Source organism: Branchiostoma belcheri, unplaced genomic scaffold, assembly GCF_001625305.1.
Source record: "Branchiostoma belcheri isolate BF01 breed outbred unplaced genomic scaffold, Haploidv18h27 scaffold341, whole genome shotgun sequence".
NCBI classification, from domain to species: Eukaryota; Metazoa; Chordata; class Leptocardii; order Amphioxiformes; family Branchiostomatidae; genus Branchiostoma; species Branchiostoma belcheri.
Genome location: NW_017803956.1, coordinates 48,371 through 64,222, shown reverse-complemented (window position 1 = coordinate 64,222; position 15,852 = coordinate 48,371). Strand labels below are relative to the sequence as shown.

The following is a 15,852-nucleotide window of genomic DNA, read 5'->3' as shown; positions in this document are numbered from 1 at the left end:
AGTGTATTGTATCGTCACAATCGAATTAAAATTAAAATAAAAAAATGTAAGGATATTCAGTAACGGTTTTCTAAATAAAGCAGCAGTTGGAGAAATAAGAACATAACACTTAGCTGCAGTTTGCAAAAATCGTGCAAAATAGACGTAATTTTAATGCAACGTTGACAAATCCATCCGCAGCATTAGTTGCGTAACGACACGCTATTTACACAGAAGAATATTGTTGGAAATTCTTATGTGGTATATATGAACGCCTGGTTCCTGTTTTAAGTTTATGGTGCTAATGAGTTTAATATAATATTTAGCTTTACCAGAGCATGTATTAAAGTCAGAGTCACAGTTCCAACTGGTGTGTGGTAAACATTTATCTCATCCCACTCTACACCTTTAGGTGAACTTGGAATGGATACGTTTGTCGACTTGGGACCATCGTTTTGGTGGGATGACGCCTTCAAGTACGTGCTCGCCGCCGTGGTGTTTGTTAACACATTGGCGCTACTCCGCGTGGTCAAGTTTAACAAGACCATCGCACATTTCCTGGCTCTACCGGGCGCCATGAAGAATGACCTGATGGGGTTTTCACTTGTGAGCGCCATAGCTTTTATGGCCTTCAGCTCTTCAGGTATTTCGGTTCCTTCAACGTATGAGTTCAAATTCAATTACTCTATTTCTTAAAGCACGAGACACAATGTATGCGAGTGTGTGTTTGTTTGTTTGTTTGTATTAGTGTTTCTTACAATATATGCAGTCTGTGCCTTATAACGCTGTTAATGTGCATGTAACGATTTTTTTTCCAACACAGGGATGGTTGTATTTGGGACACACAAGAAGGCCTTCACTTATTTCATCCACACCAATTTCGCGCTGTTCGAGATGACGCTTGGCAGGTGCGTAATTATCTAGTATCTATTTTTAAAATGGTATACTATCAATATCTAAGTCTTTAACTTGTATGTTGCAAAGATAAGTTTTGTTATTTATAAAATTAATCTGTTGGACACCATAGTCGTATTAACAATTTAAACCAAATTGAGAGTTTTGGCAGGAACGTTAAAGAAGGCAAGAGCGCTTAGGCACATTGTCGTTAACTTACCTATGGAGATGGGAAAGAAATAAAAAAAAAACAATTTTTGAAATATGACTAATTTAAAGACATTGTTCACTTTCTTACGGTGTCTTTGTGAACTTTGATTTAATACAGTGCTCGACAAGACCTTTAATTACGCCTTACGTAAAGGTACAGTAAATGTAACACTTAGACACAAAGAACAAGTTTACTGTTAAAATGCAGTATGATTTAGGAGTATGCCTAAAGCATGCTTAAAGCGTGATTAAAGATTGCCTTTCATTTTGAAAGCCAACAATTTAATCAAATAAATTGATGGCATGGAACTGTTATTTCTTCCAGTTTTGACACAGAAGAGATATTGGCAGCAAACCGATATGTCGGGCCGGTCTACTTTACTTTCTTCATGATTTGTATCTTCATAATTCTCGTTAACTTCCTCGTGACCATCATCTGTGATGCCATTGCTTCTGGTGACTCCATTGACGACGACTATGACCAGGATCTGGTAGACTACATCTGGACAAGCTTCAAGGAGATGTTGGGGATCCATTCTTCACCGACAAATGATGTAACAGCAGGTAAATTAGCCTATCGGTATCTTTAAAAACGCTAAAAAATGTAGCAATGACTTGACATTGTCTATAAATAAATATTTTTTGTCATTTCTATGTTACGTTTAACTCAATTTACATTCAGCCATTGTTTTGTATCCCGTAGGTGAAGTGAAACTCACCGAGCTGAAAGCAAACTTGCGAACTATAGAGGACTCTTTAGGCGACATCTTAGATGTCACAGAGTGTTTGTGGCCAAAGATCACAAGTGAAGTGACCTCCTCACACCATCAAACTGTCACACCACGACATCACTCTACTACGATGCGTTCAGACACATGTCAGATGATTCACGAGGAAACTACATCTCCGACTACACCGGCTGTATCTGATGTTCAAGAACAGGCCCGGTGCCTCCTCAAAGCACATGAAGACGATACGGCTAGGATTGAGGAGGTGCATAACGAAGGCAGACGGCGTGCTGAAGCGATCCTCAAGACAAAACTAGCAGACAGAAGGATGATGTCACGGCTAGATCAGACCGCCATGGACACTGCTCAGGAGTTGATGGAGCAGCACACAGCTGATGTTGCACGGATGGAGGAGCGGCAGAAGGGCGCAAGGCGCATGTTCGAGAACAAACTGAGACAGAAGTTGGCAGCTCGCCGCGTGCAAAAGAAGGACAACGCGATTTAATAACCATTTGTACAGGCTATGTGTACATAGTTATTAGTAGGCCAGTGGCATATTTTACACATAAAGGGTGAATTGATCCTTTTTTTGTTGTTGCGATCTTTTTCGCTGATATTGAAGTACATATTTCACATGTGATTTTTTTTTCTGGTGTTAGGAAAGATATTGCTTGCTGCTTTATTCATAATATTTCCTTTGCATGATAAATTATATATGCATATTTTAGAAACGTTATATATAGCATGCCTACAAATATGTCAAAACGTGTGTAAACTTTAGTGTTAAAAGTTATTATAAAACTTGATTTTCTCAATCTTAACAGTAAATCATCTGTAGGGTGTTTTCGTAACGTGACCATAATGTAAGAATTGTCCGTCATGTTTTGTGGATTGAGTGAGAAGTTGCAAGATTAATACAATCATTCATACAAAATTTGCACATCGTTAGGAAGCAGTAAATTACAAGTATCAGTTAGCCTAGTGAAAGGACAGTTTTTGAAAATATAATATCATAAATAATATATTTAGCCTTAATGTTTTGAATATTGGTGTGTATCCTAAAGGGTGGTATAAAGATAACAAAACTATAGTTAAGAGCATAGTGTGCGTTCTAAATGTACGAGATATTTACCTTCGCCAAGAAGGTTATGTTTTCAGGGGCGTTCGTGTATGTGTGTATGTGTGTGTCTGTCTGTCAACACGATAACTAGAGAAGGTCTTGATGGATTGTCTTGATACTTGGTAGGTGGGTAGGTCTTGATGAGACCTCAAAATGATTAGATTTTGGGCCACCTGGCGGCTTGTCATGGTACTGCAGCTGAACTTCCGGTTTTGATATCTCATGATCCAGACATGCTAGGGTGACGAAATTTAGATGGTAGATAGCTCTTGTGCTGGGGATAAAGTGACATGAGTTTGAGCCCCCTAGTTGCTTGCTCTAGAACTGCAGGGGGGTTTAATGGACAAATGTTTAAAGGGGGATAACTCAAGAACTGATGGATGGATCATCATGATTTTTGGTATGTAGGTAGCTTGAGTGATGCTTGACATAATGATATTACAATTATGCAAATATAGATGTAATTTGCATAATTAATGAGGAAATTTTATTTATCAGCTGCATTCCATAATAGGAAGTTCAAGCTTGTGACATATGTTATTAAGAATGAGAGAAACACAGGCAGATATCAATTATGCAAATGAAGACTTAATTTGCATAATTAATGAGAAAATATTAAAATTGCATAGTGGTATCTGCCTGGAATTTTATACTTGGGGTGTTTGAAAGTTAAGTTAAGGTGAACATAATTAAACATAACTTATTCAAATAAGGACCTCATTTGCATAATTTATGAGAAAATTTCATCATGGCATTCTTTGTTAAGATAAGACTCTTTTGGTGGAGAATATGATCAACAGATATAATTCATGCAATTGAGGATCCTATTTGCATAATTAGGGGGATTAAGATATAATTTCTTAATCATAAAAGCTAACATCATTTGGCGAAGGTATGAGATCGTGGAACTCTAGTTACATTTGCAGAGTTGGTGCCTCGATGTAAATTAATGTATGTCAAGTTAGGACAGGCTTGGAGATTTTGGAATAGTCACACTGGTCACATTTGTAGGGTTTTTCACCGGCTTTTCACCAGTGTATGTTCTCATATGAGTGTGACCTGTCAGCTGCTTTGTATCCACACTTCTTACAGTTGTGGGGTTTCTCATCAGCGTGTTTGAATAAATGTTTGCTACAATTACATTTCAGTGCTGTAGAATAGTCACACTGCTCACACTTGTAGGGTCTTTCACCGGTATGGGTCCCCATATGCCGGTTTAAGTGTGATGTGTTCGCTGTCTTGTGGCAACACTCCCTACACGTCATGTCTAGGGTTTTGCAATAGTGCGTATTGCCTTAGGCCATGTTGATTTGATTACATGGATGACATCCTATGGGAACCCCAAAACTGATGCGAGCGTGCGAATGAAAAAAAGGGTTAGAAAAACGTTACTTTTATTATGCATTTATTCTACGTGGTCCTGAAGGTTGAACAAATGACACATAGTATGGTATGGCGAAAAATCTACTTTTAAAATTCATTTCTTTACATTTTCGTCTTTTTCGTTTAATTTTAGGCATTTTACGAGGTTGGTATCGTTTTCCAATCTTTTTTGATTGTACAAAAGGCGAAATACATGTTTTGTCCTACCCCCCTCCCCATTCAAATTAAACCTTACATTTCGAAAATGGCTATAAGCTATCGTCCTACTGAGAGTTTTCTTTTATAAAATTAGCCCAAACTATTGCCTAAGACATTAGAATTCCTGCTTAAGTTTGCTCGTCTATAAGTCTAACCTGCTTGCTATGGTGGCCGCTTGCTATGGTGGTTTTTGTCCTCATGTAAACACGGATTCCGTACCTTTGTCTTCTGTCAATCTGTGGAATTGCGAGGTCAGAGGTGAAGGCAATGTGGGTTAAAGGTCAGATTTAACGCCTGATTGATCTATTTCATTTCGGTCATAGTATAGTATCATGCCGAAAAGTCTCCCTATAGTGTCACTAATAGATTGCCCTGCCATCCAAAAGGTATGATCAGAGAGAGTAGGTATTTATAGTTTTAATACATGTTTCCCCACTTCATACATTTGGGGAATACAATTTTATATTTGCAATGAACTTACATTATGAAATATACCTGTTGGTACCGTTAACCATTACTAAGAAACGTGAAAAAGCCATAGTTACTTAATAGCAGTTACTGAGCATTGTATATATTATACGTAACGTTATTTGTTTTATAGAGACCTGCACTTAACCCAGTGGATATGTGTGTACAATAAAGGTCTTTATTAATCGATAATGCACATCAATATCAGTCCTGCCAACAAACAGCATAATTTTATGTTATCTTGTCGATAAGTACCAGCTCTATTCCGTCTGTTACTCTCTGAATGTTACGTTATTCACATTTTTTTAATTAAAATAACAATGATGTTGTAACTATGCTTAGTAAATGTGGGGACGTACTGATCTGATCGAAATACCCAATGTGGGTACTCCATTGGTTTGAACAGTGTGATCATCATTATTATCAACAAACATCATCACAATCTATAAGCACGAGATCTTGCTGTCGAGCTGAAGAAATATGCACATACACACAAACACGCATTGACAGACCAAGCAATACCTCCATATTTATGGAGGCAACAAGGCACTGGCGTCGTTCCGAAAAGGATTGATATTCTTATCAGCTATATAATCTAGTTTCTAATCATTAAGATGTTATTCAAACCCAGTTTCAGCAAATGTGTGGCAAACGGCTCCTTTTCGCCCAACACGCCACGAGATGTCATTCCGTTTGGGCGCATTACTTTCCGAAAGGGTCAAAACAGTCATGCTAAGAGCTTCATTTTGCATATATGTAAGTTCCGAGGATGCCGACTAAAATCCCTACGGTGAATCCAACAGCAGCTCCAATGCCACCACCTAATAAAACAAACAAGGCATAGACATTAAATGTCATAACGTGAGGTCATGACTCCTAGTTTTAACGCATTGATTGTGTGAATAATAGAAATAGAGGTTTAAATACGTTAAAAGAAGTGTTGGCATAAAGCATGGTATTCACTGAAGAGTTACGTTAGCAAATTTAGTCAGCTAAGACAGGCTGTATGGGATGTCGTGACGACATGACAAGGATAAAGGACGGCATTCAGCGCCATAGAGTTGGCGGGCGTTCTGGAAGTTGTCACCGATTTTTCTCGTCACGTAACGTAATCCTGAGATCACGCGATCAATATATGTATATATAGTCAGAGAGGACGAAAGAGAGAGGGGGGGGGGTTACGCAGAAAACAGGAAAAACTCAAAATAAAGTTTCACTGAGTAGTTCTTATGAGCACAAATGATTTCATTGAGAAGCACGAAGGACTTTTTACACGGGGGCAACCATAATGAATTTGCATTGTTATGTAAGGAAATGTGCATCATAATGTTATCTTTTATTATGTAGATGATATTGATATGCTTTCTGTCTGTAAAAAGGCAACACAATTAGGTTGTGTGTAAAGAGATTCAACGCCTGCAGAGTTGATTTGAAATACAGATTTGATTTGATACACCCACAACACAAGCCCAAGGGCCAAGGATGGACAACATACAACTATATTGAGCACATCAATAACACATAAAGAAATCTAGCTGTATCAATTTTGTCAAGCTCCAAGCCCCTTAAAAACTGCCCAGTCGGCAATAAGTTGTTCTTAATAAACAGATAAATCATCAAAAAAGAGGTGCACGTTCCTACCTTCCAGGGCTGATAATTGGTGGATCCAGGAGTTGCTGTAACCTTTCTTCGCTTTCTCAAACTCTTCTGAGGACCAGTCGAACTCCCCACAGGTAGGGAATCCCGGGGGTGGGGGGTTCATCTGTCCCTCCGTCCCCTCCCTGATCATCATGGCCATCCCCTCCACCTGGTGGATCTCGATGTGACAGTGCACGAACCACCAGCCTGCAACACGACAAGGGGCAAATGCGCGAATCATGTCGGCAACTAGGATTTATATTGGGGAGAGGGGGTCTTTCTACTGTTAAAGGGACCAGCGAGGACCGTTCCTACTGGGGGTCCGGGGGCATGCTCCTAGGGAATTTTTTGAAAATTGAACCTTCTAAAATGTCATTTCCTGCGTTTTTTTTTTTTTGGGGGGGGGGGAGGGGGCGAATATTTTAAAGGTAAAATCAGAGATTTTTTTAAAAAACTGACAAGCAGTTTATTTAGGATTCCAGGCCGGCTGTTGATTAAATTTACTTCACCTTTAAATGTGGGTCTCTTTGCTCCTTTTTTTAAACATTGTGTTGCGAAATTCATTTTCTACCCACCTGGGTTATCAGCTGTAAACCTGATAACCACGTACCCTCCCACCGGCACGATCACCGTGTCCTTCAGGGGCGGGTCCAGCAGGTTCAGTCCCGGCTTGTTCCCGCCCTCCCACGCCGGGTCAGCCCATCTCTTCCCGTTACACCTGTCCGACGTGCCGCAGTCGATATCCGGGTTCTGGCTAACGTAGCCGCCGTTACTGTTGTACTGCGGGAAGCCCATGTCTAACACGTGGAAGTGATGACCATGTATGTGGACGGGGTGGGCTGTACCGGCTAGACCTGCGCCTGGAAATAAAGAACCAGCGTAGCGCGGAGACATTGCAACTGTACATAGTCAAAAGTACATCGGTAACCAACAGTAAATAAACAACTGTTACTTGACAATCTTAACCGCATATCTTACGGTTGTTGAACAATCTGGCCATGTATGTTACAATTAGGATACATTTGAGACCGCATTGTAAGCAGTAACACCTAGCTTCAGGGAACCAGTTATAATTTTTTTCTCATGAACATACAGACAATCATCAAAACATCGGTTCGTATTAAACAAAAGTCTATCAATAAATACCTAACATGCACATATAAAAGCCAGAAATTAATCACCATTTGCTTACAGGTAAGGTGTTACTTTCTGTCTGAAACATTTATTGTTAGAATCCTAGATATTATGATGCGTTGTTCCTGTCGGTCACGATTTGCAGTAGAGCAAATGTTTTTAAATGGTAGAGCCAAGCTTTAAGCATAGTGAAAAAAGAACTTCACGCAGCTTTCATTAAGGAAAATGGCTTATACACTTTTTTTCTATCCCCTGAACCCTCGTCCTGCTGGACGTTTGTACACAAAATTTTCAATAAATTTGAAGTCTTAATCAGGGCACAGACCCTTGAATTTCTTTGCCCTGTGGTGGTATAGTTACTTCCGCATTCGTTGCGTTTCGTTGCCGTGTGATGCGTTGCACGAGAAGTACCCCCAAATCGTACATATACAGGGCACTATAAAAATTGTACTGTATGTGCAACCCATATATATAAAGGCAAGGGTTTTTAAAACTTGTGAGGCAAAAACCGGGCTTACCGGAGCCCATGTTATAGAGAACCATCTGCACGACGTTGCCAGGGGTGATAGTCACGTGATAGCTGCAGTCACAGTACTTCTCCCCGCCGCAAAGCTCGTCGGTACATGCCATGAGACCTTCGTCACCTGTGACCTGAACGGAGAGGGGGGGCGTGAAAACACTTTGCTTGGGACTTAAAAAGTGGCCTTTTTGTCAACTTAAGCTCACAATTGCAGTTTGGCACAATACCTCCAGGATGAATAAGACATTTGAGGTTCTACTTTACTTTTGTAAATCAGTATAGCTAATCGCAAAATGTTAAATCTTCTTTTCGCACAAGAGCATGGAGACCACATCAAAATAAACTGACACCTTCGAATTTGGACCGAGAGAAAATTTGTGTTACTATGTAACTAGACTAGATAGTCCTGATTACCTTTTTCTTATATAGATAAATGGAATTTGTGACCTTCTTTGTAGAGAGGATTTTCGCACTGTACTTTCCGTTAACAGAGAACATGTGACGAATAATATATATAATAAAAATGTTACGTACATACATAGCATTCCTTACTTACCTGTGGCGGTGTGGACGGCGGGACAAACCGATGGCCGTTGACAGATGACCTCTGACCCGTATTATTATCCGACCCTGCAAAGTGGAAGTTGATGAAATGTTCCTCCCACCTGTCCGCAGACTCCGGCATGGGGACGGAATCGTTACCGGGAGACCGGAGCTCGTGCACCGGCAGGCACTCCAGGTACATGGACGGATCCCCGTACTGTCTGTTAATGTAATGATTATGTCATTAGCACATCAAGTAAACTTCAAGGCTAGTCCAAATAACCTTATACCATACATTTTGGACTAATGAAAGCGTAACATTCATACATTATTCACACACAAAAATAAATCATTTGCTCCAAATGGTAAAGCAAATTGTGCAGGGGTAAACAGGAACCTTTAAGGCTTATCGTATGATTTCCTTTTGGTTCACAAATATCATCATAAGGCACAAATATTTCATAGATAGTAAGTGAATGAGATCAAAACAAAAGAGAAGGATACCATGCATGAGAAAATATGGAAATTCAACTAATTAGACAAATCAAATCACAATTAATATACATATCAACCATAACCAATGGATCAATCAACTTACTACCACATTTCTTATCAAATTTATAAGATGTAAAAGAAAACAGACTTTGCAAAACTAATAAGTTATTAGGCATATTGACACACTATGAAGATAAATACCAAATGGTTTGATGATAAGTGTACATAGACATATATGTTTGTGTTTGTGATTGTACCTGAATGGACAGTTGACGATGGTACAGGTGTCATGTTCTGCGCAGGTTTTACGCTGGGAGGTCGGCTCTGCGTCTGGTGCGTCTTCATAGTGTAGTATAGCCTCGGTATGGTGCTGTCTGCTCACCGGCTGGGAAAAAAACGGTTCAACCATTTTGTGAGCTACCAGTAGATGTGTAAATCTGTAGTTTTGAAAGAGTTTTTACCGACATAAACAAAGTGCCAGCAGAGAGCCTATATCCACTAAGAAAAAAACGATCTAGCCTTATCTCTAATCCACGCCAGTTACCTTACTTTCCTCTGCAGCTGGGAACTGTTGGTGTTATTATATATGATTATGAAACAAAGGCGAGAAGTGCAGTTTCCGGGCCCGGGTCGCCAGCTAGCGAAGGTAACGCCATAGCTTCTAATTAAAATCCGAAAAGTTCAGGACCCGGACGTAACGGCTAGGCCAAAAGGTCCAGGTCCAGTAAGACAAGTCAGTTGGTGGCGCTCACTGTTACAATTATGCATGTTAGTTACAATTATGCATGTTACGATCAATTCTAGTTGCCGGGAACCAGTTATAATAAATCCGCAAGCCTGTATTTGCCAAGAGAAATGGGAGCTTTTTTTTTTTAATTGTAATCCTAGCATTATTAGTTTATCGTTAATTTTATCCGGTAGTTAAGACAGAAGTTTAGTCCATGACTTACGTTACCGTCCTCATACAGTTCGATGGTGTCAGCACGGATCCAGTAGTTCCCGGCAGGCTGGTTGGTTGTGATGTAAAAATCATAGCGCTCGCCTGTGTTAATAATGAACGACTCTGCTGTCTGTTCACGGATCCTGAAATTGATGATAAAGCCATTGTTACACATAGCTGGATGCCCTCCCGAACAATACCTAACACCTCTCAACTATGGTTAAGAGAAGGTCGGGAGCAAGTAATTTTTGGATTTTTTGTCATTTGCGGGTGATTATTGGGTTGTTTAATGTATGGATTGGGATAAATAAATACCCGATTTTGACTTTATTTGTGACATTACGGCGACATAAGGAATGTGGAATAGAGCCTTCTGATTGGTCAACGTCACCCGGCTATATGATAATTGCTTATAAAACATAAAGACCTTAATCATAAAGTTTGGGTAACAAATACAAAACGTGCAGTGGACCAGTACATCATATAACGTTAATGTATATATACATGTAATTAATCAAATCCTCCAAATAGTGAAATTAAGTTTGACACAATATATAATATCGAAGATGCGGTAATAAGTAGAGTTTCGGAGGGAGGGGCTAGAACTGGTATGGAGTAAATTGCACTATGTGGTGTTATTTGAGTTGAGTGGGGAAAAGAGAAGTGTGCTTTTAAATGTAAGTAGGATATGGACTCCATTTTACCCACCTGTCTCCGTCCGTGGCGATCAACGTCAGGTCATGCTGGTCCACTGACACCCGGAAGGGGAAGACCATGGCGGCGCTGATGACCCGGAAGCGATATGTCATGTTCCCCTCTACACTGAACTTCTCCAAAGGTATAAATCGATTCTCCGCATTGTCGTTGTTGTCATAGCTACGACCTTACAACCCGAATAAAAACAAAAACATGGTTGTTTTGATGCAGGACTAATCAAATACTTGCACGTTTAACTTTACCTTGTGCCTTCATATTGCTTTTCAATTGGGGCTTTTACCGCTACTGAGATGTATTAAACGGAAATACTGCTTAATGATTTTAAGATATTCAAGTCCCATTTACAAATATGACTCAGCATGTTTAAATATATGAAGTGCAGTGAAAGGTTAGATGCAACCAGGCTTCTAACCATCAAAATATTTACGCTACACTTGCAAGAATGCCACCCAATAAGTTTTTGTTAGGGCGATTTTCAGTTTCTAGTACGTGGCATAGTTCTGATGAATTTCAGTCTTAGGTCGAATTTTAGGCTTCTGGCTATTTGTTTAAAAGAAGTTAAAACTTTGATCTTAAACCTACAATGCCTAATAACAGGTGGTAATATAGTCTTTTGGTTAGGGTTGTTGAATTAAGAGTCTGAACGTTTTGTAGACGCAGCTTTTACTTACAATAAGCCAACTGGTTTGTCCTGTCCTTTATGATACTAAGATCACAAATTTTGGTCAATGCTAGGCTTGCCCTGGCAGTTTCAAAGGAAAATGATATAAGATATAAGTATGATATAAGACATAAATATGATGTAAGAGATGACAAAAATTCATTATCAGTAAGCTTTGTTTTCCTAGTATGAATTGCTAATTTTTTGTTCAAGCAAATCGCATGGCCAGGTCAAGGCTAGGCTCGAGAAATGAGACCAAGGCCTAAAGGCGATTATCTGCAGCTGGTTATATCAAACAAACAACTGAAAATGCGAAAACGGCTAACTACCTTTTCCGTTGATAAGGCCTGAGGTGAAATGGACCGGTCCCAGGTCCGTGCCATCAGCCTGTGTCAGTCTCGTCCTGCATGTATCAGTATCTCCGTACCCGTGGGAAAACCTACAGATTCAGAGGAAAACGGTACAGAATGATGGTGTTGAAAGTTTCGCAAGAGATACTGTCAACGTTTACCCTATCCAACCGTCTAAGAACTGTGCTAATGCTGGGAATACTTTTTTGTGTTGAATGATAATGCTCTTGCGGAAATAGATTTTTTGAAGACATGTAGTGGATGGAAATGGACACGCCAGGTCAAGAAGACGACTCGCTTAGATTGTTGTGTCATTTTGTCTTTCCTGCGTTGTATTTAAAAATCTTCACATTTAATGGACCAAAGGAACAATTTGATAATAAAAACATCTGTAAATTCAGTTACTGTACCTCCAGTTTTACTTCTCTGAAAAGGCTTTTGATGCCTCATATGGCAGCTAATGTTGTCTCGTTGTGTTTTTGTTTACCTGGTTGCCTCCCATTCCACTCGCAGGTACGTCTCCAGTGAGTCCTCCCTCTGCCAGTCATGCACGAGCAGCACAAACTCCTTATGGAAGACCGGCAGTGGTGGCTGGAGGTGACGGTAGAAAGTGTTGTCATCAACACATTTTCAGGCAAGGAAATGCTTCGATCATGACAGAGAGCTTTTCTAAAGGTGAAATAAAACAAAAAGTCTGCAACAGCAAAGTTCGTTGGGCAACAAGACAACTCACTCTGGCTATTACATACAGGGGCAAAATGTACAAGTAAGGTGTCTTGGTCATATTGTAAGGATGCCTTCAATAAACTGGATACCACAAGGGAAAAGATTTGAAGATTTGAAGATGGATCTCTCTTGAAAAGTAGCACGAAGGCAAGTGCTGGGCAGAAGAGAGTGGAAAGCAGTGGTGGCCTGCATCGTCAATAGATGAGAGAGGTGACTATAATGATGAAGATAAAGAAATGTAAAGGATATTGGCTTTAAATTTGTGATTTGAGAGGGGTTTGTCTCTACTAAATAAAGAATGACAATGTGTATTGTTATCTGTAAATAAGCCGAATTTTAAATCATGATGTACATCGGAATGATATGGAGTAACTTATCCAATATATTCCCATTGTGCCTTAGAAGTCGTCCTATTTTATGCACGCAATCTTTGGACTTAGATTATCAAAACCATAATACAAGTAAAATGTATCCTCACCACCGCTGTGTCGTTCTCCAGTACAATAAGCGCCCCGTACAGTCCGTCTGTCCGGAAGGTTCCCAGGTGGGCGTGCCACCAGTGAGTCCCGCCTTCTGACGCAGTGAACCTGGGGTGGAAGTGTAAAACCAGGGTTCAAAATGCCCACTCTCACTCTCTCGCCGAGCAAGTCATGTTTTTTTTTCTGCGAGACTAGTCTCTAATTAATGCCTAAACCGCAGAGTGAGCGCAGCGCACGTCTTCTGACTATGTGATTTTTGCTAAATATTGTTTACGCTCCTGTAGGTGAAGTTCTACCCAGGGTTGATCTTAACTCCTGGTTAATATTAAGCTTGCACCTCTATGTAGAAAAAAAATCTAAAAATAAGTGAAACTCTCCACCGGGTTTACCACACACCTGTAAGTGAAACTCTCCCCCTGGTTGATATTAACTACTGATTAATAACCACACTCCTGTAGGTTAAACTCTCCCCCGGGTTGATGATAACTACTGGTTAATAACCACGCACCTGTAAGTGAAACTCTCCCCCGTGTTGATATATACTACTGGTTAATAACTACACACCTGTAAGTGTAACTCTCCCCCAGGTTGATAATAACTACTGGTTAACCACACAGCTGTAATTAAAACTCTCCCCGGGTTGATATTAACTACTGGTTAATAACCACACACCTGTAAGTAAAACTCTCCCCCTGGGTTGATATTAACTACTGGTTAATAACCACACACCTGTAAGTGAAACTCTCCCCCGGGTTGATATTAACTACTGGTTAACCACACACCTGTAAGTGAAACTCTCCCCCGGGTTGATATTAACTACTGGTTAATAACCACACACCTGTAAGTGAAGCTCTCCCCCGGGTTGATATTAACTACTGGTTAACCACACACCTGTAAGTGAAGCTCTCCCCCGGGTTGATAGGACACTGTGACACGCCGCCCACCCCGTCCATCCACGGCGTGTTGTGCTGGGTGATGCCGTGCCAGTGGATTGCCACGCCTTCCTGTATTAGCTTGTTTCTCACGCGAACAGCAACCTGGGTAGAAATAAGCGATACCCATATGTAAGGGCTATGTGATTCTTCTAGCCCAAAGGATAAAAGAAGAATTCTAAGACCCCACGTAATATTTAGATTTTTTGTAAATAATTGTTAACTATTTTGAATATTCAATGTCAAAGAAACATAATGTTTCCTCCCGTAAAAATTACTAGCATCAGAAACATCAGGTGTTTTTCGCTCAACTATATCACTACTAAAAAAAACACTACTTGTGCCCCCTTCCACACGACAATGGTAGGTCCCGGCAGCTGTTTGTTGACCAGTGTTGTCCTGCGGTGAAAACCGTCCGCTGTCGTCACCTGGGTAATCTCTGGGTGGAAGAGGGAGAAAAATTATTCACAGAGATTTATATATTGAACATACATACATACATACTTTAAGTCGAATATTTTTAGCACTTTTGCTACGTAGTCGAAGAGAGAACCGAAGGTACGTTAAATCAGACCAAACTCTTTAGAGCGAAACTGAACCAAGAGGTCACCAGTTTAAATTTCGCTATGCCACTGGTGTTGTGTTCTTGAGAATGGAACTTTACACAAGTTTTCTCACTTATGTGAAAATGTATATATCTGTCGTTCATGAATGCGTTTGACTGCGTTGGTGGCGCAAGAACTTTAGTGTACCATCGCCATGTATTGTAATGAATTTTGGGATAGAACAAAAATAAACAAATTCTGTTATATTTTCAATATCATATGCTTTCCTCTTTGGTTTTAACCCTACCTAGACCGGGGGGGGGGGGCTAAAAGTGCCCGCGGCAACTTTGATGTCACCTAGCGTCTGAACGGCTAGCCGTAGAACGACCAAACTTGGTGACTTTTCCTAAAATATTGTTGGCAACAATTCTCTATCATTGGAATAAGATAATAATTTTTTGTGTTGCCATGGCAATGGGTTTCTGACAGGCATTTTTTGCTAAATTTAGTACTTTTTGTTTCAACAATAGAATTTTATGGGTTTTATGTCAAGTTACTCATGGTTTCTAATATTAATAACATCCCATATAATTTTATGTAAATTTTATTATTAAATATGCATAATTTATGCTAATTTGATGACGTCATTGGCCAAAATCCAAGATGGCGGACCATATCATTAGAACAGGTATATACGGGTTATTTTCATTAAAATTTCATCAATATTTCCATTTCTTTTTACAAAAAAGGTTTGAATGAAGGTGTTTAGTATGTTTACAATGTATTGTAGGCTATATCATGAAAAAAAAACTATTTTTGAAAATTCAAGATTGATGATCCAAGATGGCGGATATCTTAAATATGCATGACGTCATTTTATGACGTCACCGGTGTTGCTATGGGCAACATAAGACTTAGTACACGCTAATATTCTGTCATAAACACTTTTGGTAAAGTTATGTTGTATACCAGGGAGGTTTTCAGGGAAAAACCTATTTAGACGGTTTTGGCCAATAAAATCACATTAATGACGTCATAATGACGTCATATTACGTAATAACGACATAAAAATTGTAGATATGATAAATTTTTACTAGTACACCATTCTCTGAAAATTTGGTTGTCATACGACATTCCGTTCGCGAGTTCTTAGGGGGGGTCAAAGAGCCCCCCCCCCCGGTCCCCCCGACCT

At 39.8% G+C, this 15,852-nt stretch overlaps 2 protein-coding genes across 2 annotated transcripts in view; one reads left to right on the top strand and one right to left on the bottom strand.

Annotated features, from left to right (window-relative positions):
* Positions 1-2,316, top strand: part of LOC109475684 — a 40,164-nt gene extending 37,848 nt beyond the window's left edge. The window contains exons 38-41 of the mRNA XM_019776447.1: positions 392-622; positions 803-887; positions 1,409-1,647; positions 1,787-2,316. Of these exons, the coding sequence (XP_019632006.1) occupies positions 392-622; positions 803-887; positions 1,409-1,647; positions 1,787-2,316 (1,085 nt within the window). The remainder of the gene's footprint in view (positions 1-391; positions 623-802; positions 888-1,408; positions 1,648-1,786) is intronic.
* Positions 2,317-5,023: 2,707 nt separating this feature from the next.
* The window catches only part of LOC109475689 (laccase-2-like), a 12,708-nt gene continuing 1,879 nt past the window's right edge, over positions 5,024-15,852 (bottom strand). Inside the window, exons 3-15 of the mRNA XM_019776451.1 lie at positions 14,454-14,554; positions 14,075-14,220; positions 13,183-13,291; positions 12,466-12,569; positions 11,958-12,067; positions 10,959-11,133; positions 10,261-10,393; positions 9,568-9,695; positions 8,811-9,036; positions 8,271-8,403; positions 7,194-7,478; positions 6,622-6,825; positions 5,024-5,801 (exon numbers count right to left, since the gene is read on the bottom strand). Coding sequence (XP_019632010.1) covers positions 5,722-5,801; positions 6,622-6,825; positions 7,194-7,478; positions 8,271-8,403; positions 8,811-9,036; positions 9,568-9,695; positions 10,261-10,393; positions 10,959-11,133; positions 11,958-12,067; positions 12,466-12,569; positions 13,183-13,291; positions 14,075-14,220; positions 14,454-14,554 — 1,934 coding nt within the window. The 3' untranslated portion in view covers positions 5,024-5,721. The remainder of the gene's footprint in view (positions 5,802-6,621; positions 6,826-7,193; positions 7,479-8,270; positions 8,404-8,810; positions 9,037-9,567; positions 9,696-10,260; positions 10,394-10,958; positions 11,134-11,957; positions 12,068-12,465; positions 12,570-13,182; positions 13,292-14,074; positions 14,221-14,453; positions 14,555-15,852) is intronic.